General features: G+C 37.3%; 1 protein-coding gene across 4 annotated transcripts; it reads right to left on the minus strand.

Moving 5' to 3' along the window:
• Positions 1-2,019: 2,019 nt before the first annotated feature.
• HERPUD2 (HERPUD family member 2) lies at positions 2,020-22,815 on the minus strand. 4 transcript variants are annotated; one of them, XM_082754001.1, is made up of 8 exons: positions 22,421-22,812; positions 16,892-16,969; positions 13,422-13,535; positions 11,324-11,478; positions 5,653-5,778; positions 5,011-5,334; positions 3,575-3,689; positions 2,020-3,166 (listed from the first exon to the last, which is right to left on the minus strand). In XM_082754001.1, the coding sequence occupies exons 1-8, from the start codon at positions 22,565-22,567 to the stop codon at positions 3,005-3,007; spliced, it is 1,221 nt and encodes a 406-aa protein (XP_082610127.1). In that variant the 5' UTR covers positions 22,568-22,812; the 3' UTR covers positions 2,020-3,004. The 4 variants fall into 4 exon arrangements, with proteins under 4 accessions (XP_082610127.1, XP_082610129.1, XP_082610128.1 ...); XM_082754003.1 differs by lacking the exon at positions 13,422-13,535 and having other exon boundaries at positions 22,421-22,815; XM_082754002.1 differs by lacking the exon at positions 16,892-16,969 and having other exon boundaries at positions 22,421-22,813.
• Positions 22,816-22,916: the final 101 nt, after the last annotated feature.

A 22,916-nucleotide genomic window follows, 5' to 3' on the forward strand; every position in this document is an offset into this window, starting at 1 on the left:
CAAAGTATTTTTAGAGGAAGCACAATTCCAAGATCCCAAGAAATCATGCAGACCTCCTGCATTAGTACTAATGATCTTATCTGCCTCTTCACAGTATTAACAAGTATTATGGATGGAATACGCTTTGATCTAGTGCTTCTCTCTCTACCTTAACAAATTGTGAAGATATTGAATATGCTGGTATAGACATGCTAGATGCACAGATATCTTTTAAATGTTGAGTATCTGACATTTCATGTCTTTCTGTAAAGTGAAGGAAAGAATGAATTTCAGTCACTTTCTGTATTCCAAGATGGTGGGTGGTGCACAGGCATGTTACGGAACCATTAATACTAAGGCACATCCTGTGCTGCCCAAATCCTCCTGCCTCGTTTCATCCCATGCTACAGATTCGCAACCATTCAACATCTCGCTTTGCCTGTGCCATGCACTATGTAATTATTTTGTTTTACGCTATAGGACTTTCTACAAGGCTATACAGATATAACTGTTTTCCTAGGGTTTTCTTCTCTACCATGATTTATTACATATTCAACGCTGTTCAACTCTACGCCTAAGTCACTCAAAAACCCATAAACACAAAGCCCCGAGCCAACCAATTTTCATCAAGCTCTTTTGTTTACTGAGAAGAAAAAAGTACCTCTTACCTTAGCCTGCTCTTTAATGCTTGTGAATAATTATTCACAATCACATCCTCCCTCCTCTGCTTTCAACTTCCACTACTTTCTGCTAATGCTTCATCTCTTTTTCCTCATTTCTTACTCATTTCTCTCAGTAACCATCTTCTCACTTTTCCTCACTTAGATCTCAGTAAGAGTCTGGAAGCATAGAAGTGCAATGACGTTAAGATGTTCTCACTGAAATCAGGCTTCTTTACGTCATCACTCCAGCACCACAATCTGGTTAAATCACTCAGACCAACCTCCCTCAATACCTAACCAACTATCAGGATTTGCCATTTCACTGTCTCAACTCTGTGTAACCTATAATCAACCCTCTCCTTGCCTCAAGACAACCAAACAATAACCATTTTGCTCTTTTTAAGCAAGTTGGGGTTGGCAGTTTAAGAGCCACTTTCTTAATCTAGTCTGCTAATAATAGAAGCTTACTGCCAGAGCATGGAAAGCGAAGAGATACCTGAACAATTACAATGACAGCAAGAAGCAGCTAACACCCGTTAGTAGCTGGACACCAGTAGGTCATAACTGCACAGGTTATACAGACACTAACTGCAAGACAAGACAAAAACCAAGCTTTTGGGAAAAGTAGTAGGAAGAATCCATATACCAAATAGACAAAAGCTTGTCAATGCATTCCAGAAATAGCAGGTCTTATGACATCCTGGAGTGTCACTATGTGCCATCCCTTTAAAAACTTAAGTTCTTATAATAGTTCTAAAATACTGGTCAAGTTAGAACCATCCAAGGTAAAAGGATGAAAGAACCTAAATTGAGAGCAGCTCCCCACAGACACAAGGGAATAAAACATATCAAACATGATTTATTCATCATTTCTGCCTATTCAACAAATAAAATGCTTTAAAAACATCTCTATTTTTCCTTTTGAAAGATTTCAGTAGAATTGTTTTCTGAGGTACAACATATTCTCTTTAAACTGCCTAAAATCATTGTTCAAGTTTGTTTTTTCCAGCTTAAATTCAGTTCTCAATGAGGCCTGGAAATCCTGACAAATGTTTCAGAGTATAAAACTAAAAGGGTTACTTTAAGTTTAAATCTTTATTACACAACTTCAGCAGTTCGTCATGAAAGCAGAAAACAAAACCTTATTTGTCAGCTGTTCAGACCTATTTAAGAGCCTCGCCTTGTACCTGAAAATTAAAAGACTGCTCAGGTTTTCTATTGGTAAGTTTAACCGTATCTTTACAGGTATTTTGAAGTTCGGTAGGACACAGTCTCTTCAGAACTAGGGACAAAAAAATAAGTGAAACTTCTTGACTGATTACAATTTAAAAATAGCAATTGAAAACTGACAGAAGCACTATACTATTCTCACGTACAATTTTCTTTTTTTTTTTTTTTAAGTCTTATTTTATAAGGAACAGAAAAATAAGAAAACAGGTATCCTGATGTTGAGATTCTTCCTACTCATAATTGCATACGCACTGCTACAAACATAACACTGTAGTCAATATTAGTAATGCCACCATGATTAACTTTATTCCACTCTCAATCATATCCTCATCCTTCACAATGCACTATTTGTTTGCATTCAGATATGCATATAAACATCCAAAAGTTACCATAACAGTTTTTATTAAAAAAACTAATTTACATGTTTTCCCCCAGTACATCTATGTGTTTTTTTTAAAAAGTACTGTATGTATCAAACATTTAAGGTTTATCCCATCACTGCTGATTCTCTTTGAAGAGCTGTCAACCATCTCAAAGTTTAATAAACTTCAGTATAGCCTCAAGACAAAGCTTTTAGCTTTCTAAAGATATGAGAAGAGGCTTAGTATTTTGTGGCATGAAGACAACATGCCATTAGCAAGTAATCCTGCTGTTTACAGCATTCTTTTGGGAATGATATAAACTCCAAATCCCAAATGATAAGTCATACCCTGCATAAAACTAACACAAGATACACTGAAGTTATTCAGATGAATAGACAGCATTTGGAAAAGTCTGTCAACATTCATATTTTTCACAGCTCTTTAAAGAGGTAATGGTGCAGACTAAGTACAAGGTTTTTGCCTCAGCGTAATACACATCTGAAATTAAAAAACAAAACATGGAAGACCAATATTTTTACATTTCATTCTTCAGAAAAAGAAGAATCTTCAGGAAAGCATTTAGTAGTCCACTTGTGCTTAAAATATGCGATGCATGAGAAAGCCAAAAGAAAAAAATACACATTTTTGTACACCATGATCAAAAAGATAACAATATAAATTTTCTGAAATTGCACTGTATTTAAAACCGTCTACAATCTGCTCCACGTCTGCATATGGCTACAGAGACTGCCTGACAGTTCCTTTTCCGTTTCAATTGCCAACCTGCGGAGGCCCTTCAGGGATGAGTGACGTGAAGAAAGTTGTAATAAAGGACCAAGCAGAAGCCATGAATCCAGGCTGCTGCTCTATATTGGCATCTTCACCTGCATCTTCTCCACTGTCTTCATCAATCCCATCATCCATAAGTCGTTCCTTTAAAAACAGAAATTGAACAATTCAACTGCTTCTTTTCAGAGCTCTGACAGGAGTTAAGAGCAGAATTGCCCTACATTAATTTTTTTCAAAATAGTCTCCTGAAGAATAACTAGCACAGAGAATGTGTGATTGACAGTTAGTGATCGTCTCTATTTCACACTGGAAAGATACCAAATTTAAGCAGCCTGCGTAGCAGAGGATAATGCTGAAAGCTTTCTGGTTGAACCAGCTATATTTCACAAAGAAAGTATTTCTGTCCAGACATCAATACTCAACTATTACGAGGAAAAAAATGAAATAACATTTTCCAGCTTAATTTACCAATTCGAGATTTGTGCTACAGGTAGTTACATATACTTTACAATATAATACACAGAAGTCTTAAAAAGATACGTCTGCTCTTACCATCTCTTCAAGATCAGGATTATTTGCATTTTGCCCATCACGGTTCCCTTCCACATTATTGGCTGCCTGTTGCTGGCCTCCCTCTTGCCTAAAGGGGAACCATCCAGCCTGGTGTCTACATAAGAAAATGGAACAGCTGAAAAACCTTTCTTTTGAAAGGAAGAGTTATTTTCTCCTACCTACTGCAGTAAGTTCTTCAAGTGCTTGTAAATGGATGAAGCTCCTTGCATTTTTCCAAATGTTTAACTTCTAGATAGAACGGATGTTCTTTGATACCTGGGTTAAGAAAAGTTTTGCTAGGTTTCAGCAGCACTGTTTGTAGCACCCTGTGCCAGAGATGCATAGTTTACCACAATTAGCTGATGAAATGTTTAGAATACTGGGGGCTTCTCTTTCCCATTTTGAAGTATTTACATTTTAATATTTTTAAAGGTAGCTTTAATTTTCATAGTTCAAAGCTGATTTTCAATTTAAACTTGAGCTAAGGCTTGAACCACATTACCATTTTAAACTAAGTAAGCCTCTCCTACATCTTCAGATGTCTGTATTTGAGTTTCAACTACCATTCCTGCATCAGAAACAGAACAATCCATGCAAGTATGCTCTTAAAGTCACAAAGATCAGACTACACATAAGTAAACTGTCAATGAATGACAATAGTCCAAAACTTTACTGTCATTTCTCACTTTTTACATCATTAAAGTATTTTGTTTCACTAAATAGTGAAACAAAACCTGTTTTAGTGGAGGACTTGTTAGTGTTAGGTCAGAGGTTGGACTCGATGATCTTGAGGTCTCTTCCAACCTAGAAAATTCTGTGATTCTGTAAAGGAACTGATGACTACAGTACTGATACATCTTAATAAAATGGTCTTCATGATACATCATTAACTTTTTTTTTTTTTTTAAGATGTCCTTGTAATTCTGCCAGATATGACATCCACTGTTAAAGTAACCTTATCTCTGCTTAACACAATTTACTGCAAAATTCTATACATTTAATGTATAAATGAGTAACAGCTCTGCAGCTTTCCCTGCATATTCAAGCAGTGAAGTGTTGTTTTTTTAAAGTTTACACAAGCATACACTTCAGTTATTACATGAAATTCCCTCCTCATCCCAACATCCTTAATTTTCATCCCTAAATTCTACATTTCTACAATATTGACCTGTAAATATCACCAATATTTAAGCACACTGTGTTTTAGGTAGTAACCAAGTTAGTGTAGAAAGTTCCAAGAATTTTTTAAAAAAAAAAAAAAAAAAAAAAGGCTTCTCTGCTCATTTGAAATCCAGATTTGTACACACCATACAAGAGGAGCAGAGCCTAAACTTTCACATTTAAAACATTTTTCAAAGTTTAAAAGAGATTATACGCTAGCTGTGTATATATACCCGTGTATCTGCTCTGCAGCTGTACTTAACTGTTGTACTCACAAATAAACCAGTAGCATGGCTCCCATTACCATGACAAACCGACTGAAGGAAGAATAGAAGTATACAATGCTCAGAAGAATAGCCGCTCTAGAGAATGTGTACATCCAGTCCAGCCAGTCCCGGTTGAAGTCCTCCTCATTAACTACTGGGCCTCCCTGTGCATTCATCTGAACATTTGGGTTCACAGGCCTATTCTCTTGGACAGCTACATTTGGCACTGCTGCAGGCTCATTTGCAGGAGCATGTTGTGAATTTACAGCCTGAGCAACTGAAGATCTCACTGATTCGGTTCTGGAAGTCACTTGGGCTGAAACAGCAGCTTGGCTAAAAAAAAATCAAATAAAACTTTTGTCAAAAAACATGCACCAAAATGTCTAAACCTATTCTTGCCTTCTTTCCTACACTACTGAAAAGAAAGTTTCAGACAATACAAATCAAAACAAAAAGCACTTTTTTTTCCTTAAATCTTTACTTCATACAACTATTTAATTCCAATTCAAAACTGGATTTTGTATTCTGTTGCACAAAATTTATCACTATAAAAACAGCACATCCAGACAAGCACAAATACTTTGATGCTGCAAACAATATTTAATATTTTCCGTAGTGTAACTCACACTACCCAACATAACGCAAACTTACTATTGCATGTAGTACTGACGTGCATACATTTGTTGCCACCATATCATCTGTAAGGGACTGAATGCAGGATACATAGGTAATCCTCCAGCAGGTACACCTTGGCCTGGAAACTGGTTGCCTATATTGCTGTAAAAGGAGTAAAAGACACATATTCAGTTCAATATACTCTAAAATGCACTTAATGCTAGAAGTAGCATTCTTCATTTTTCCCCCTAAAATGACACACTGAAATAACACAAACATGTAGCAAGATCATCCAACCCATTCCAAAAGAGCATGGAATAAATTAGTAAGTGAAGTTATTTCTATAGAAAGAAGACTTATGATTTTGTACTTAAATGTCTTGTCACTAGCTGCGTCTCTGGGATAAACAACACGTTAACAACAGAAATGTATTCATTTAATTCCTTTTAAGTTCAGGTCAGCCTTACAGGAACTGTAAATACAAAACTTACTATCCCTATAGCTTTCTTTTATAAATGAAACCTGAAATATCACTGATCACAGACACGAAGAACTACACAAAAGCAAAGACAGCAAAACTAATTTTCCAGATACAGCATCTGAAGACCACAACAAAGAGAACACCATAAATAACTCTTACCCCTTAATACTTTAATTATAAGGGATTCTCCTACAGGCTTTTAATTCTGTTTTACAGGCAAGAGACACAAAGCTCCTATACATCAATTTTAGGTTTGGTTTTGTCTGCTTTTAAACTTCTTAGCCTCTCTTACCTCCTAGACCATATAGCATGTTTTGGCAAGATTTCCAACTCTTTCCCCGAAGATTTTGATGTAGTAAACTGTAGTATACCAGGACATCTTTCAGGACAGCATGAGAGTACAAAGCATGAAAAGTTTATTCAGACTGCAGGTAGCAAAAGCTGAGACTGCTGTAATTGTACTGCAGACTGCACCTGTTCCCTAAGTAAGGCACTCCCTGCAAAGATATCACCGAGAGATTTCATTAGTCTACCAGGCATTCAGATATACAAGACATGCCCAGAAAGAAAGGTGGGGGGAAGACATTAAAATCTTTTTCCATCTTATACATGAAAGAATATTTCACTAATTCTGGACAAGAGCCTGCTATGCAACTCCATGCATGATCTCTGCTAAAACTGTTCGTTATTTTTGAATTCAGTCACTGCTTGTTTTGACAGTAGTTTGGAAAAAAAGAAGTAGTGATAAAGCAAAAGCTATGCTCCTGATACCACGGAGATATATACAGTACTCTGCTTCTTTGAGCAACTGAAAGGGTGAACTGGTAGCCCTCCATGTTTAAAGAAACTCCATGAGGAGTTTCTGAAAAATTCATGTAATATAACAGCAGAGCTTTCAAGCTCCTATACAAAAAAAACAATCACACTTTTGTCTTTATGGTTGCAAAATTTAAGAATGTTTTGCTAGCCCTTGAATTGACAAGCACTTTGATAATCAAGATTCCTCCAAAATTCAGGAAATAACGACTCTCAAAATGTAAAGATAGTCTTCTACATGGGTATCCTAAGTTCTGCGTCATGACAAATCACAGAGCAATATCTCCATTACAAGCAGGAAGAATTCCGTATGGGGATGAAAGCAAGAAGAACCACTGTGTGACCACACTTATCTCCCTAGCTCAGTCACCAAAAAACAGTGCTACCTCAGAACGCAGCAGTAAGTTCTGCAGGAATTCACCTTCCCCTCCCCGCCCCCAAGAGTTCTCTTTAAATGTACTGAATGGAGCTCAACAGAAATTGTGAGGTCTTAAATTAATAGCTCCAAACAAACGTGTTCTAGGAATACAGAATTTGAGCCTCTATTTTCTTCCAAACTTTCTCAAGTTGCTTTCTCAGTATCTTAAAGCTTAAGAAGAGGTTGCAAAAAAAAGAAGCTAGCCAAGCAAGACAAACCACAGAAGACTCCAGTAATGTTCTTTCCTCCCTCATTAATGTATTTTAGCATTTTGGTGATTTTTGTTTGTTTTTGTTGTTTTGTTTTTTTTAAGACTGCTTTTCTAGAAGATGTGGCTTTTTGAGAAGCATGCCAACTTTTCAAGTTCTGATAACATTAATGTGGAGAAGTAACATCAATACTCAAAAACTGGTTTCTGCATCAAAAAAACAAAGGCAGATTTTGTCAGTGACCTAGCTATTACAACTGGCAGACTATCAAGTTAATTTAAGAAATTAAGGAAAACTCCAAACACAATGCAGAGTATTCCAGTGAGAAGAACGTCTCCAAAGGAAGATGCTCTTCCCAGCCAAGCAAGCTGGCTAGCTCTTAGAAGAAAAAGGGAAGTAGCACATGCTTTCTCCTCATCTTCTTCTGAAAGGAGGAGAAAAATGCAGTATTTCAAGAGATTGGCAACAACAGCACAAGAGCAGGGAAGCAAAATTGCATAGGCACAGATGTTTCAAAAATATAACACAGCAGACTGCAGAAGAATAGTTAGGTACGTCAAAAAAACAGGTTTTAGATTCAAATGCAGAAGTAGCTTCAGAACATTCTGAAGAGGCACACTGCTCTTTAAGTGACTATAAAGCCCAGAATTACCATTTTTTGGTATTTGGAAGAAAACTAAAATGATCTAATTGGAATATATTTTAAAGGTAATGTTTCAGAACACATTAACATTTTGCAGTTACTTAGGTGGTGTCATCATGAAGCTATTGCTCACCACCAGTGGAAAAAAATATAACTGAAAGTTGTAACTTCAAACTTAGAAGCTCAGTCTTTATCATCTTGCACCACTGATAATAACCGCATTTGTTTAACATCCTTTAACCCACAAAGATGCCTCATTTACTATCAGCCTCACATGAGGCTGAGTATCAACTTCAAGTGCTATTTCAATATCTTCCATTGTATATTTGCTACTTTTAGAAAATACAGAGTGAGCAAGTGCTACTGAAAGCTGGCATTTGTGTGCTGGAACATTTTGTATGCTGTCAGTATATCATTTTGTTGTCTGCTTTCAAACATTATTATGTAAACAATATGAAAACATTTTATTAGGTGGGCTACTCAACTTGACAAACAATTTCCCTGTCTTCATGTTTCTTATCTGTTTATTGCTTCCAAGTACTCCCTAATCTGAAATGCAAGCCATTTCAGGACTGAGTCTATCTGTTCAGATTGTACCTGCACAGAACAGTAGGGCCTTGAACTAAGTCCATAGGAGCAAACAACACCATGCTTACTCTCCACAGCACAAAATTGACTTGGTATAGACTACTTGTTCAGTCCCATCTCAAATGTAGATGTTTAGAAAATACCATTTACAAAGACTTTAAAACAGTACATTTTAAAAATCTGATTTAGCTGTTTTCTCAAAGGGTATTCAACTTGGACACTGAAGTCTTGCACCAGAAACCAAGACACATCAAAACCATCACTTAGCTACCCAAAGTTTATATTTCTTATTTGTATTAGCTACTTTACTAATGAAAGTGTTGCAAGACACCCAAGGAATTGGACTCTCACATACATCTTCCAGTGTCTGGAGACACTTTCCCATCCATCAGAAGAGTCTATAATTCATCACACAGCTAGAATAAAACTGTGTTTAGTCATGAAACCAAAAAAAATCCGTTAGGCAATGCAAGTTTCAGCTACAGATCTTCATCGTTCTTAACAAGCCTCGGTCTGTGTATAAATTACATTAATACTTAATTTCATTGCCCCAAATCACGTTTAAGAGTGGCTGAAAAAACAGAAGGCATTTCTTGTTGCTGGAATACAGGTAGTAGCATGCTGAAGCAAGAACAGATGCATCTATCTGAGAAGACTACTGACAGCACTAAGGAGGACATTTCAAAAAGACAGTGGACTACAACAGGTTCTAGCCCAGACTTACGTGTTTAGGGTAGAGCCAGTGCCTATTAGTCCAAAGCAAGGATATACTTAAGGGTCTGATACTATTCAACTAAATTGCTTTTACAAAAAAACAAACAAACAAACAAAAACAACCACACACACTAAGATTATTTAGGGTGCATCTCCTCTGGCATTTCTGATTTCTGTTCAGATCAGGTCTGTGCTCTTGAAACTAGTCTCCCAGTCATTTCCTCTCACTAATTTTTTTGGTTGCACCACAGAACGCTCTCAGATCACCACCTGGATTCCTTTTAAATTACACTACGTTGAAAGATATGATTCAGACATTCCACTAATGCACTTCAACAACAAGCATGCAACTGTGTCAGCTGATCAAATTGGACCTAGTCCAAGTAAGACAGAAAGCCCTGAAATACACGCAGTGCTGATGTCAGGTTCTCTGCACCTCCTTCAATCTACAGAGCCACTCCTCTTAGTCCACATCACTTGCCAGAGACATAGCCTTAGAATAACTTAATAAATAAATATGCCCTTTTAAACAGTCATGTCTTCTGAACTGATTCCTCCTCTGTGTATTTGACTGAGTTACTCCAGCTAAAAGGCTGAACAACAGTTCTGTTGTCTTTCTCAAGTCCAAAGGCTATCCAGCTCGTCATGAATACTTGAACTCATGCTCAGGGTACATTTTTGTGAAAAGCTAATTAAAAAAATTAAACCTCCTTAGAGATGAATAATGCAATATGCACAAAAATTGCTTCCAGAATTAATTTACAGTACACTGAACTGCAGTCAACTTAGCATCACCCAGGTTTGTCACAAAGGTAAGCATAACTACTTCCACAAAGATTAATGTGGTCAGAATAACAGAGTACTCCACCCATTGCAAAAGCACTATCTTCCCAGCAGAATACATGAAAACTAGTAGTAAGACTAGCAAAATCTACACAAATTCTAACAGGAGAGTAACTGAAAATGCATTTAACTTCAGTTAAATTAACAGTTCTTAACATGTTTTCTTCCCAGTGACAGAAACAATTGCTACTGTTAGTAGATTCATAGATTGTCTTTGTGGGTGTCCCCTGCCACATTCTTCAAAATCCCTGGAAAATAAACAGCACTATAGTAGAATGCCTTGTGAGAAGAAAGTCTTGAAAAGAGTTCCCTGAGGAAATGAAAATTATCATATCAGAACGCACTATCCACCCTAGGAAGAAAAATCTTTAAAGGGGTTTGTAAAGCTGTACAGGTCATGCAGGCTAAAAGAATCTTAAAGATGCTTTTTAAGTGGGGGAAAAAAAAGGAATTTTGGAAGTTAAATACCAGATCTAATCAAGAAGTATACACACTTGTTATGTATGAAAATATTTTAACTTTGTACATTCACAAGCACTTGCAGGTACTCAAAATACCTCTAAAAATAACTGAATCCAAAATGGACAAGTGAAGAGTTGCATCCCATTAAAAAGTCAAAAAATAAGAACCATCACATCTGGTAACATTTTAGTCTCGATTATTACAATAGAGGACTAGAAAAAGCAACCAGACAATCATTTGATCACTTACATTGCTAACTACATCCACTAGATAAACATTAAAACTGCCCTCATCAACAGAAAGTTGAAAGCAGAAAGCATTAAATGAAAGAATAGTTTGAAGGGGAGCACCAAGAACACTTACTCTTTGAATGATTTCTGTCTTAAAACATTACTATTCATAGAGATTTATAATTGTGACTTATGCTTCAAGATGAATTAGCCAAATCATTTTGCAGAGTATGCAGGAATCAGTTGTAACAGAACATTTAAAAAGAGTACGGAAAAGATAAGGATTGTTTTAATCTCACTTACCCTTGCATTAAATAAGGGAACTGGTGGCTTGGTATGGGATTGCTTTGTGCTTGTGGAAGATTACGATGCCTCACTCCATCTGCACTAGTGTTCGAAGATGTAGATGAAGCTTCTTGGTTGGATGAGGCAGCAGTTGATCCAGAACGGTCCATATTCTTTAAAATAAATAAAATTGATGCTGGGGATATTTTCACTACAGTAACAAGAGTTTACAACCATGTCTTAAGAAAACTTTTATTGTGCATATAAACAACAGACAAGCCTACCGGGGTTTTATTGAATCTGGCAAGCTTTTAGTAAAAAAAAAAAAAAAAAAAATGCACTCAGGTGCACGTATAAAAAAAGTGAAGTTTCAAAAAGCTGCACTGAACTAAAGCTTAATTCAGAAAAAGAGTACTTAGCAGCAACAAATTTTAGAGGCTATCGTTAACAAAAGTAACTACAAGCTCAGGTTATGAATATCACAGACAAGTTCCTGCTGTATAATAAAATACCCCTCCCTCTATCCTTGTTTTCAGTTTCCTCTTCTATTTTTCTTATCAACCTCTTCACTGTGTCAGCTGCACAATCCAAATTACTGTGCCAACTGTTTGGGTTGGAAGAATGAATAACAGAAGAGTAGCTGAGAGCTACTTCAGCTCCAAGAAACCCACCTAAATAGGGTGTCAGGACTTCAATGCTTTCCAAGATAAATACTTAATCCTAGAAAAAGAACAAACAGCTGGCTCTCCTAGGTTACATGTCACCAGAGCAAGACTGCAATTTGGCCATGGAGATCATTAATTTAGTTTTATTATAATTCCCCATACCCTATTACTAAGCATTATTTTAATGTTTACTCAGTAAAAAATCCTCTTCAACTTTGACAACCCAGGAAGTGAGAAGCTGCAATTACGTAAAGACATCCATATCACATTTGCCCTACAAAGGAAAACAAGAAAAATTTACCACTAGACAGGGGGAGAAAAAAAACAAATGCAAGAATAAAGGGCATTCAAGCTTTGGGATCAATGTGTCTTTCAAAGTATTACAAATTCGATGCCGTGCACACTGGCTGCTTTGAGCAGTCACTAGAAGTTATTTAAATTCATTATTTACAACAATGTAGCAATAAAATAACGGAAGCCCTCTCTGTATTTCCATTGCTGTTTGCAAGCATGGACAACGTAAGTACTATTCACTCTCTTCAACTGTTTAAAGTGCTACTTTATCTGTCTGTTGCACAGCAATCAGAAACAGTACCCCATCTATAGAAGAACCAAGCTTATTATTGAAAAGCTAATCAACCCACCACTGTCAAAGACAGTGTACGCTGTCTTTTCTAACTAACCTTCACAAATCTTTTACTGATACTACCAGCTCTGGAAAAAGCCAGGAGAATTACAATGATGATGACCAAGTCATCAACTGAAATATTACCTTCATTTCTGTTAAAAACAAGTACAACTAAAGAACACCACCATTTCCCAATTCCAAACAGAAATAAGGGAAGGGTGAACAGAAGAACTGCAAACACACCAAGAAAAGGGTTCTTTGAACAATTAACTAAAAAAATAAATTGAAAATGACAACTTTCTACACCTCATCACCTTACAGACTATCAACACTATGACTACCTTGAAACTGAGTAAGTACAGTCCAATTCTTGTCAAGCAGAATTAACACAGGCCAAATACCACCTCTCTTAAAACAAGGGCACTAAATTGACTGGTCTCTCTTCAGTAGAAGAGATATTTGCACAACTAATCAGAACTCAGTTTAAAGTCTAAATACACTGGTCAATTTCTGGCAAAGATACAGTCCATTTTTCTTTCTCTCCATATCCCTGTTCCATAAAGAAAATGTGGAAAAGAAAGAAAAGCACTACTTTTTCTAAGCTATATAATCTAATAAACATGATGGTGTTACTATTTGAAAGGTCATATTTGTTTAAAATTACATCCTTAAACAATCAAGTCTAATTCTACAAATTCATATGACATACTCTACTTTCACCACACATTTTTACAGTCAGATTTTAGGAATGAGAAAAGAACTTGCTGGAAAGCTTCCTTGCTGTAGAAGAAATTTATGTCCTGTGTATGAAAAAAAAACTCACTGAGCTACTGCTGGAGGTTGAAGCTCCGTGACCACCTCTACTGGTGCTGGGTTTTGGAGAACTTGGTGGTGTCCGGGAAGTACATACCAGATGAACCATATGATATTCATCTTGCTAAAAATCAAAGAGATTGAAGAGCTAAAGTAACAATATTTGCAAAATTTACAAGCAAAAACTGTGTTTTAATATCCACCTTCAAAGTTTCCCTTGTATTCAGTATACATGCATTAAACAAAACGGACACCACAAAGCAAAAGTTGAGCCTAGAACAAGAGAGGCTTCCTGTTTCTCAACTAAAGTTTTCTTAGTAGCTGTCCACAATCACATACTAAGCATTCACTTACCCCCAGTTTCCTCTGAAATTGCAGTATAGCAGAACCAACAGAAAACCACACAGAGAAACATGAGAAAGCACAGATGAGGCTTTGACTTTTATTTTGGGAAAACCTCACTGTTTACAGTGCTCAAAGTTAAGAATGCCTCCATTTGCGTTGAGATTTAATAAGGAGCATTATTCAATAAAATTCATGGTAAATGAGAAATGTAGGAGCTGGAATTCTATGAGCAGTCCAAGATAAGAAAAAAATACCAGCTACTGCCTGTGCCTCACTGTAGTCTAAGCTCAACTCAAGCCTATCCTGCAGGCACCACCCATTCAAAAAGTCCCTGCAGATATTCTACGCCCAAGAAACACTATTCGAAGTGTTAAACAGGGCTTCGGTATTTCTAAATGCTTGACAGCAAGGAAGGGAACAAGTGGCACCACTTCGAGCCACATCAGCAATGCAAGTAATCAGCCTACACCAATTCTTCATGAATATGCTCCCACATCGAATATGGATGCTGTAACAACTTCAACCCAAAGCTATTCTACTATGTCAAATGAAACCAGCCCATTATATCAGCATGCCTGACGCTCATATGGCCATAGCAACAAGAACAGTTATGACTGTATTTAAATTGCATGCTATAGCTTCCTAGTAACGACATTTTATGTACAAAAATACTAGAAAAAACATCCCCTTCTGAAATCAGCGTGGTGCAGTCAAGCTGCAGTATTTAACGTGATGGCATTTAGAAATACTGCTTGTTTTCAACTAAAAAAATAAGTGTGCTTTCCACATTTTTAAAGGTTTAATCTTTAGGAACAAAAAACTAGATAACTGCTTTTGTACATCATAGTGCAGCCCAGCTGGCACAGCCTATCCACAGCCAGACTTTTCAGCCCCTCTATATATAGCAGCTCCTAGTGGCAAGCACAGCCTTGCTGTCACACAGCCCCTTCCTACCAGCCGGTGACAGCACGCAGTCATCAGAGAGCACTGAACACCAGCCATCAGCTTTGTGACCAAGCCTTTCACCTAACTACTTACCTTCTTTCTCCAAAAGGCCTTACGCCACTTGGAGAAGTAAAGGAAGGCAGAAATATTGACAAGCTTACAGTGTACAGCTTTATTAAATAGGACAATTTAATGTAACATGTTTTTATTCCATATACAACGTGTCTGATATCGCTATGCTTAAAGAGTCCCACAACATCCAGCCTCCATATGTTTTTTTTTTGTTGTTGTTGTTTTCTTGGTTTTTTTTTTTTTTTTTTTTTTTTTTTTTTCCTAAATCAGCAAAATGACACCACTCAGTATCAAAAAGCAAGTAACAAAACTAATTTGAAAGACTTCGTAAACCCTCTGATAATATCAGGAACTTAGAGCTAGACAATTAGGAAGAATACAGCAGAGAATTATGTTTAAATTCAGAGCAATCACACATTTTTGTACAAAAACTCAAGCACAAAGAACAACTTTTCTTCCAACAAAAGTTTTTAACTTTGTACTTATGATTAATGAATAAGTTTCTGTAACTAAACCCAGGGCCTGTACCTATTCAAGTGCCTTTAAAATCAAACATACCCCCTGAATATTAAAGGCACACATTAGTCAGAAGTCTCTCCTCTAGCACGTAAAACAAGGCTTGAAGTTGTTTGTTGCCTAAAATCAGTCTGCTGTAGACAGGCCAAGTGAATTTAAGGGATTCAGACTGCATTTTGCCCTTCATTAGCACAGCCATGCTGTGAGCTATGTTAGATAGACATTTTCATGACATTTAAACATTACAGGATATAGACTGGATGGCAGTATTTCAGGTGCAGTTCTGTAATAAACTACACACAGTAAGTTTTAGTATTTTGGGGGGTAAACAGATAAATCAAACTTTGTAAAGTTTCTTTCACCATCTAGACTGCGAAGAAACAACAGCATTAGCCTGTTCAAGCAACACTCAATGTTCCTCTGCATCTTTTTCTTTACATTTCACATAGAAATTCAGTTAGACGCTTTTACTAAAGCATTATTCTCTTTTGGAGACCTTCCTCTGTATTAACATAAAAACGTAACTGACTCTGCAGTTTGCACACTGATTTTAAACTTTAGAAGTTTGCCAAAAGAAATATTATTACCAGCACTCATGTACTGTACTACAAAGCTTATATATTTAATATTAAAAATTGTAATAACAGTTTAATGAATATATTTTCTAAATAGAGCTATTGATCCTGGCCTGTTTACAGGAAATTTAAAGAACAGTCAACATTGCACTATGTTTTCTATTACCACCAAAATCAAAACACACAAACTTCTTGACAATCTTAAATATCATATCGACTTAAGTATCATTGTTTTATACATTAAAAACTTTAACTTAATCAAGTCCCTATTATTTTGTAGCATCCAACCAAGCTATTTAACCCCATCAGAGAACCAAGTGCATGTATTTCAACATTTCCTACATAAGATTCCATGTGTACTCAGGGCTTGGTTTTCATTTGGATTCTTTAGGTAACACGCTATGTCAGACTACTAAAACTATTGGTTTCCATGATAAGCCAGCAAAATAAAGGAAAAGAAGTTACAAAAAGAAAAAAGGCAAGATCAAGTTTGTAAACATTAGCAGGAACAGCTAATACATCACAAAGCCAGGACAGTAAATAGATTTCCCAACAAAACCATTCAATTTAGAAGTCTTTTCTTGCATATGGATACTTTATCCTTATTTTGCTTACACAAGCGCTGCTTGGTTTTTGTGTTTTAAATGCAAGTTCTTGGATTTAAGTAAGTACAGGAAATAAAACCATGTCCCAAACTAACAGAATTCTGTTAAATGATCCCACTTGAGTCAAAGCAGGAACTGTCCAAAAAAAGTCATTGTACATTGCATATTAACTGTTTGGTACTTGGATAGGCTAATCACTCTCACCAGTTGGAAACATCCCTCAATCCACAAGTATAATCCTACAAACAAGGGATACTTGAAAACACATTTTCCAGAATATATCAGCATTATATGGTTGGTCACATTCTACCTTATCAATAAAAAATTGAAGTTAAACAATACAAATCTAAACTCCTATTTCCCAAAAAGTGTTTTTGCTCAAAAAAAAAAAAAAAATCATATGGTGTTGATATAAAGCTTACTTTTCTGAGAACATCTTTCAGCTGCAGGTGATCAGGAAGCAGTCTGCCAGAATACACCAGTCTCTGATCCTTTGTAGACTAGGAGATGGGACAAAGAAAGGAATTTAGCTTTTTCCAGCTGTACAGATATACAGCTGGAGATAACATTTGCAGATGAGTAAAATCCCTTATAATTCCAACCACCAATGGACAGCCTTTAAAACACTTCAGAGGCCTTGCAACTCCAACTAACAAATTACATCTGAAAAATGCTCTCCTATTATGCACTCAGCAAGAGTGCCGTTAACAGTTAACATCATTTAACTGGCAAATGCTCCTCAAGAAAACTATTACATATATTTGAAAATTCCTTTCTTTTCAGTAAGTTTTGCTCTTCACCCTGCTCTCATTCCCACACACTTCTTGGGAAAGTAGATGGAAATGTTGCTGGGGCAAGGAAAATAAAAACAAATATTTAGTAGAATGATAATTAAAACGTACAGGAGATGGGCCTAAGTTTCAATCTCTTTCTGTAAGGAATTTCTGACCATTCCCAAACCCTTTCTCCCACACCTACCCCACCCATCAAAAAAAAAAAAAAAAAAAAAGAAAAAAAGAAAAAAGGAAAAAACGAGAAGAAACAAGCAGCAAAAGGACTTATTTTTAAAAGGGAGTCTTCAAGCTTTGGAAAGCTTTTTTCTTGCCTGGTCTTACACTTCTACACTTTAATATTGCTTAGTGAAAAAGTTTATTTTTTTAAAATGGTATGCTACTCACACAGCAGTAACGTTTAACTATTCTCAGCTGAGAAGATCATAACAAAGTTCTTGTTACATGGAAACTGCATTTGGGAGTTTTCCTATCTACAGGAAGGTGCCCAGTACAGCAAAGCATCTAAATAGCATGCTGTAACTTTGTGAATGAACAGTTATTTAAAAAAATATATTGAAAGAACTTTAAAGAAAATCCAATTATTACCAATGCAAGTTCATTTTAACTACTTTCTTGCATTAAAAAAAATAATCCAACATCTTTTTATCACTTGACGAAGTGCTAACCTAACCAAATGCTAGATGAAGAAATCTGGCCTACCATCAGTGGAACGGATATGCATTATCAGCATGAAATATTTGAAGAATTTCCCCACCATACATCCAGCTAGTCTTACAGCACCTCTCCCCTTTCTCTTGCATCCTTTTGTTACCGATTCTGCAGTAACAGGCATGCTAATACTATGACCCAAATTGCTGAAAATCAGACCTATAAAATCAAAAAAAAAAAAAAACAAAAACAACAACAAAAAAACTTTCCCAGAAGTCTTGACATTTTTTCTTGCTGTAACCTAATCCAGCAGAAAACAGGAGAGTTATAGAATGTGATTTTGCCTTAAATATTCTAGTCATATCACAAGATTCTCTGGTCATATCACAAAATGCTCTAAACAAAAACTGTAAGCATACATTGGATGAGAAGTTTTTGCTTTTAAAAAATCCAAATTCACATTAGATGTTCACGACTGAACACACACCTTTAAATAGGGAGAAAAGGTTCAATACTATATGCGGCAAGTTAGCTGCCATCCCTTATACCAAAGAATCATTTTCTTCATTCTGCATTTTTCTCTATTTTAATTAGTGACATAATAAACCATTTTATAAGTCTCACAACACAGAATTGTTAATTTGCAGCTCCAATGGATAAATAGTGCAACAAATTGAAAGTCATCACTGCACTATTTATATTATTTTAAAAATTAAAATAATAAAAAAAAAAATCAAAAGAAGCCACTCTCTCATACCAAACTAAGTTCTTTTGAACTACGCCATTTTGTTGCTTGCTCCTTTCAAGCAAGAACAGGCTGGTAACAGGATACAAGTTTACTTGCATTTTGTATCTTGGAAAGGCCTTCTTAGATAAACTAGAATTTGCTGCATGTATCAAGAACACAAAACTTTAATTTCCTAGGTTAGAAGCTTGCTGCTTTGATCAGCAGAACCAGAAGAAAAGCCTCAGAAACCCCATTTCTGGATCCTGAGAGAAATTAATTAGAACAAGGAAGCAGTTGAAACAAAACAAACAAGAAGCCCTAACCCAAATACTTTGTATCATCATCCAGTAAGGATATGGCCACACTATTTTTGCCTGTCCCACTAATAATGCAGCTTCCTAATCAGGTTAAAATGGCCCTGCATATCTACTACATAATCCTGAGCAGTGCATTTCACGTCCCTTAAAAAAAAAGAAAAAAAAAGAAAAAGAAAAGTTTACTTATGTTTAATACTGATAAACATTAAGCCAGGGACACTAATGCAGGAAGATGAGGTCTTAAACCCTATGCTCCTCCTTACCTAACGTAAATAGCTAACCATGCATCACGCTAATAGTGGAGGGCTGTTAGCGTTAGGTTGGAGGTTGGACTCGATGACCTTGAGGTCTCTTCCAACCTAGGAAATTCTGTGATTCTGTGAATTACCACTTGCAATTCTCAGGGTTAAAGCCATCCTGGAATTCTGAAGCATGGGTTTGTTTTTAATGCCAATGGAAGAAAAATAAACAATAATTGTTTAGTAATAGAATAAATAATTCTTGTGATAAACAAGAACACACAGACATTCACATATATGCCAAAGCAAATGGAATAGGCATTCAACTCATCCTCTGCCAGAGATTCACTACCACGGCTCCTGCTTCGAAGAACAACATTTTCACTGCTAGACCAAATTCTGAACCATGACAGAAAAAGATTTCAAAAATAATTATAGTAGTGGCCTCATTTTCAGAAGAAAACTCAGAACATCAGATGAAATGATTCTAGAACCTACAGGTTCAAGGCTCATACCTGAGATGGATAGAAAGAGATGGTTTCCTGATCATAATCCCAAAATTATGAATTTAAAATCAACAATTCATCAGCTTTTTTTTTTTCCTTCTTCCATTTTTCAAGCAGGATTCTTTCTGCAGTGTTTGGTCCAAGTTAAATACACCAAGAACATTATCAAAACAACCAAGCCTAAGATGATGCAACAGCTTGCTTTAGCATACAGTCTCTCATCTATCCCCACTTTCAGTTACAAAACATCTGCTACTTTGGTCACTCAGCCCCTCTGCCACAGGGAATAAAACTCCAAAGAACCGCATTTGGTTAGATCTGTGGGCAAAACACATGCTAGCTGACAGGTACATGGGACAAGAAACAACGTTAAATCAACGATTCTGGCATAATCAATACAATCAATGTGCTGAATGCAAGATCTGCCAGATCTGAGACATACAGGTTTGTTTTCTAAGTTTTCTTTTCTTAAATAAAGATTTATTTTAGGGAAGTTGTAACTGGAGTACTCTACAAAAAAAATGGTGGGGGGAGGGTGGGAATTACAAATATCAACTTTAGTATAGGCCTGCAGACTAATTTAACACTGATTTAAACCCATCTAGCCTATTCAGTGACTTACTAAATTAAGTATGCCAGCTTTAACAATGATTAACCCAATTTAAATCTGCCTATACTTGGCATTTGTACATACTTAAGTCATCCACACAAATTAATCTAGTAAAATCACAAACAACACTGCCTCAAAGCCTAACTTCTCCCTTGCCTATGTCAACTATCTCATTTTATAATAATATACTCTTAATAGATACTGAATTCAGTAAAAGTATTTACAGTTACCATCGGTTTACCAATTAGAAAAAACACTAATTTACCAATGTGTACAGGAGAATAAGGTACAAGTCACACATGAGACTGTACACCAGCAATAACAGCTGATTCCTATTTTCAAGGGTTCTTAATTTCAAGAACACTGCAATACATGTACGAAGCATCTGCGTTCTGATGTACTCTAGCACTTTAAAATAGCGCAGTAATATAAGTTATTTCCAGTAACTGCCACATTCATGGAAAGTAGAAATCTGACTGATATGCTTTTGACACTGCTCAAAAAAAAAGAAGTGCTCTTAAAAGCACAAAGTCTTAAATAAATCTGAAAAAGTAATAAGATTATGTCAAAAAACCTATCAAGACAAAGATAATTTTTTCAATTTTACCATACGGAGAAGACAACTTTCTTCACCTCCCATATTAGATCAATTGGAACAGATCTATGAAATAATAATCCTGTGTTTAGTTACAAGTAAAGCTAGTAAGTACAATAAATCCAAATTAAATTGAATTAGAGATAGCTTTCGTTAAAGAAACTCTTCCGTTCTTTAATCCAGAATAGTTTGGGGAGTATTATGAACTACTCTTGTGAATTTTAATACAGAGAGGCATGCTGAGGAATCCACTATCAACAGAAGAAAAGACATTTCAAGCAACCAAAATTTAATATTGTAACTCAGGTTAAAGCAATGCAACATGAAAACCTCTTGTTCGTTAAGGATTCTTCCTTAAAGCCCAATTCACCAAGATCACTGGATGAGTCAGAAAAATAGCGTTTAAACACAAATACGTCACAGGAGGGCATTCTGGCAAGGAAGCAGCAGCCAACTGAAGTCACTTATTTGTTTCGTTTACTGTGGATCTGCTCTCAGAGGAGAATTACCGAGAGCAACAACAACTAAATCCACAAGTTCTTAAATATCACTTCACAGAACTCAATCTATCAGCGATACTGCCTAAATTGATAACTGCTGTTCTCCTGCTTTATCCAGAAGGAAGAAATCCTTTTCAGACACAAAGATATTGTTTACTTCCCCTTCTACCCTCCTCCCCACCCCCAAAAAAAGAAACTAACAATGCCAATAGTTAGTATTCACCTATTTCAACAAAAGAATCATTTACCATATAAATGGAAGCTTTGCCTGATGTTTTGCACAGCAAGGTCTAGCCCCTACATGCTGCTGCAAGGTAGAGGGAGAGTCAGCGCTGCCTTTATATGGTTTTCTGGAACAAATCTTCATAAAATCAAATGCACTGTTCTGTAGCACTGCCGTTTAGCAACACTAGTTTTTCATAACTGCTCGATTCAGAACTTAGAGAACTTCAAAATAAACTGCGTTTTCCTCGGGGACTAAAGAGCTGTAGATTTTTACGCAGTTTCAAAACAGCCACAACCTCTGTACAAGTTCGTAAACAACTGAGGAAACTGTTTCCAGCCCTGACTCGAAAAGCATCACCCCAAAGGAAAAAGGGCAGAATTCTGGAAGGATTGCCCAACTGCATGTTTTAAACAACATCATCAATAATCACCTACCTGTTCCGCCACCACCTAGTGAACCTGAGGGGGTCATTTTAGCTATACCACTGGAATCAGTTTAGAGAGAGCTGCTATATTTACAGAAATGTGTGTGCAAAATAGCTACATCCCAGCTCCTATGGAAGCAGAGCGTTAATAAACATCTCCAGCGCTACCACCTTTCAGAATATTGTTTTGATGGTGCAGAAGGGCAGCTAGCCTGCTCTTGTTTAAAGCAGAGAGCCAGCCGCTGCTCCCCCAGACAGGGCTCTGGGGAATCGGGTCCGGTGCTCGTTGAGGATCGCCCAGCCTAACCCCTGGCCCGCAGTCCAGACCCCGCGGCACCCCCGCCACAGCCGCCCCCACAGCTCACCGGCTTGCTGGGGTACACCTTGGAGAGGTGCGACTTCAGCCTGCCCACGGTCCAGTCCAGGAAGCAGCTGATGGTCTGGTCGGTGTACTTCTGGTTGGGGGCCTTGATGATCAGGGTGACCGGCGGGCCCACGACGCCCTGCTCCATGCCGACCCTGCCTCTCAGCTCTCCCCCTCCCCACCCCCCGGGGCCACGCCAAGCCGCTGGAAGATGCGGGAGCTCGGGGCGGGCTCAGCAGCCGGGGCCCAGCTCCCTGAAGCAGCCGAGGACGCCCATGGCCAAGCTCGCTCCCTTCCTCTCGCAAAATGGAGGCCGGAAGCGCGGCCTTCCTCCTTCTCCTCCTCCTCCTGCCGCCGCTGCCCCCGCACGCCGCTGGGGGGCGCAGAGCGCAGGCGCCGGGCGGGGAGGGGGACACAAAATGGCGGCCGGGAGGGTGGGGGGGGTCGAGGCGGGGTGTGTAGGAAATGGCGACCTGGCGGGGTCGCCAACCAGCCGT

The sequence above is a fragment of the Aythya marila genome, assembly GCF_965140915.1.
Source record: "Aythya marila genome assembly, chromosome: 2".
Classification (NCBI taxonomy): Eukaryota; Metazoa; Chordata; class Aves; order Anseriformes; family Anatidae; genus Aythya; species Aythya marila.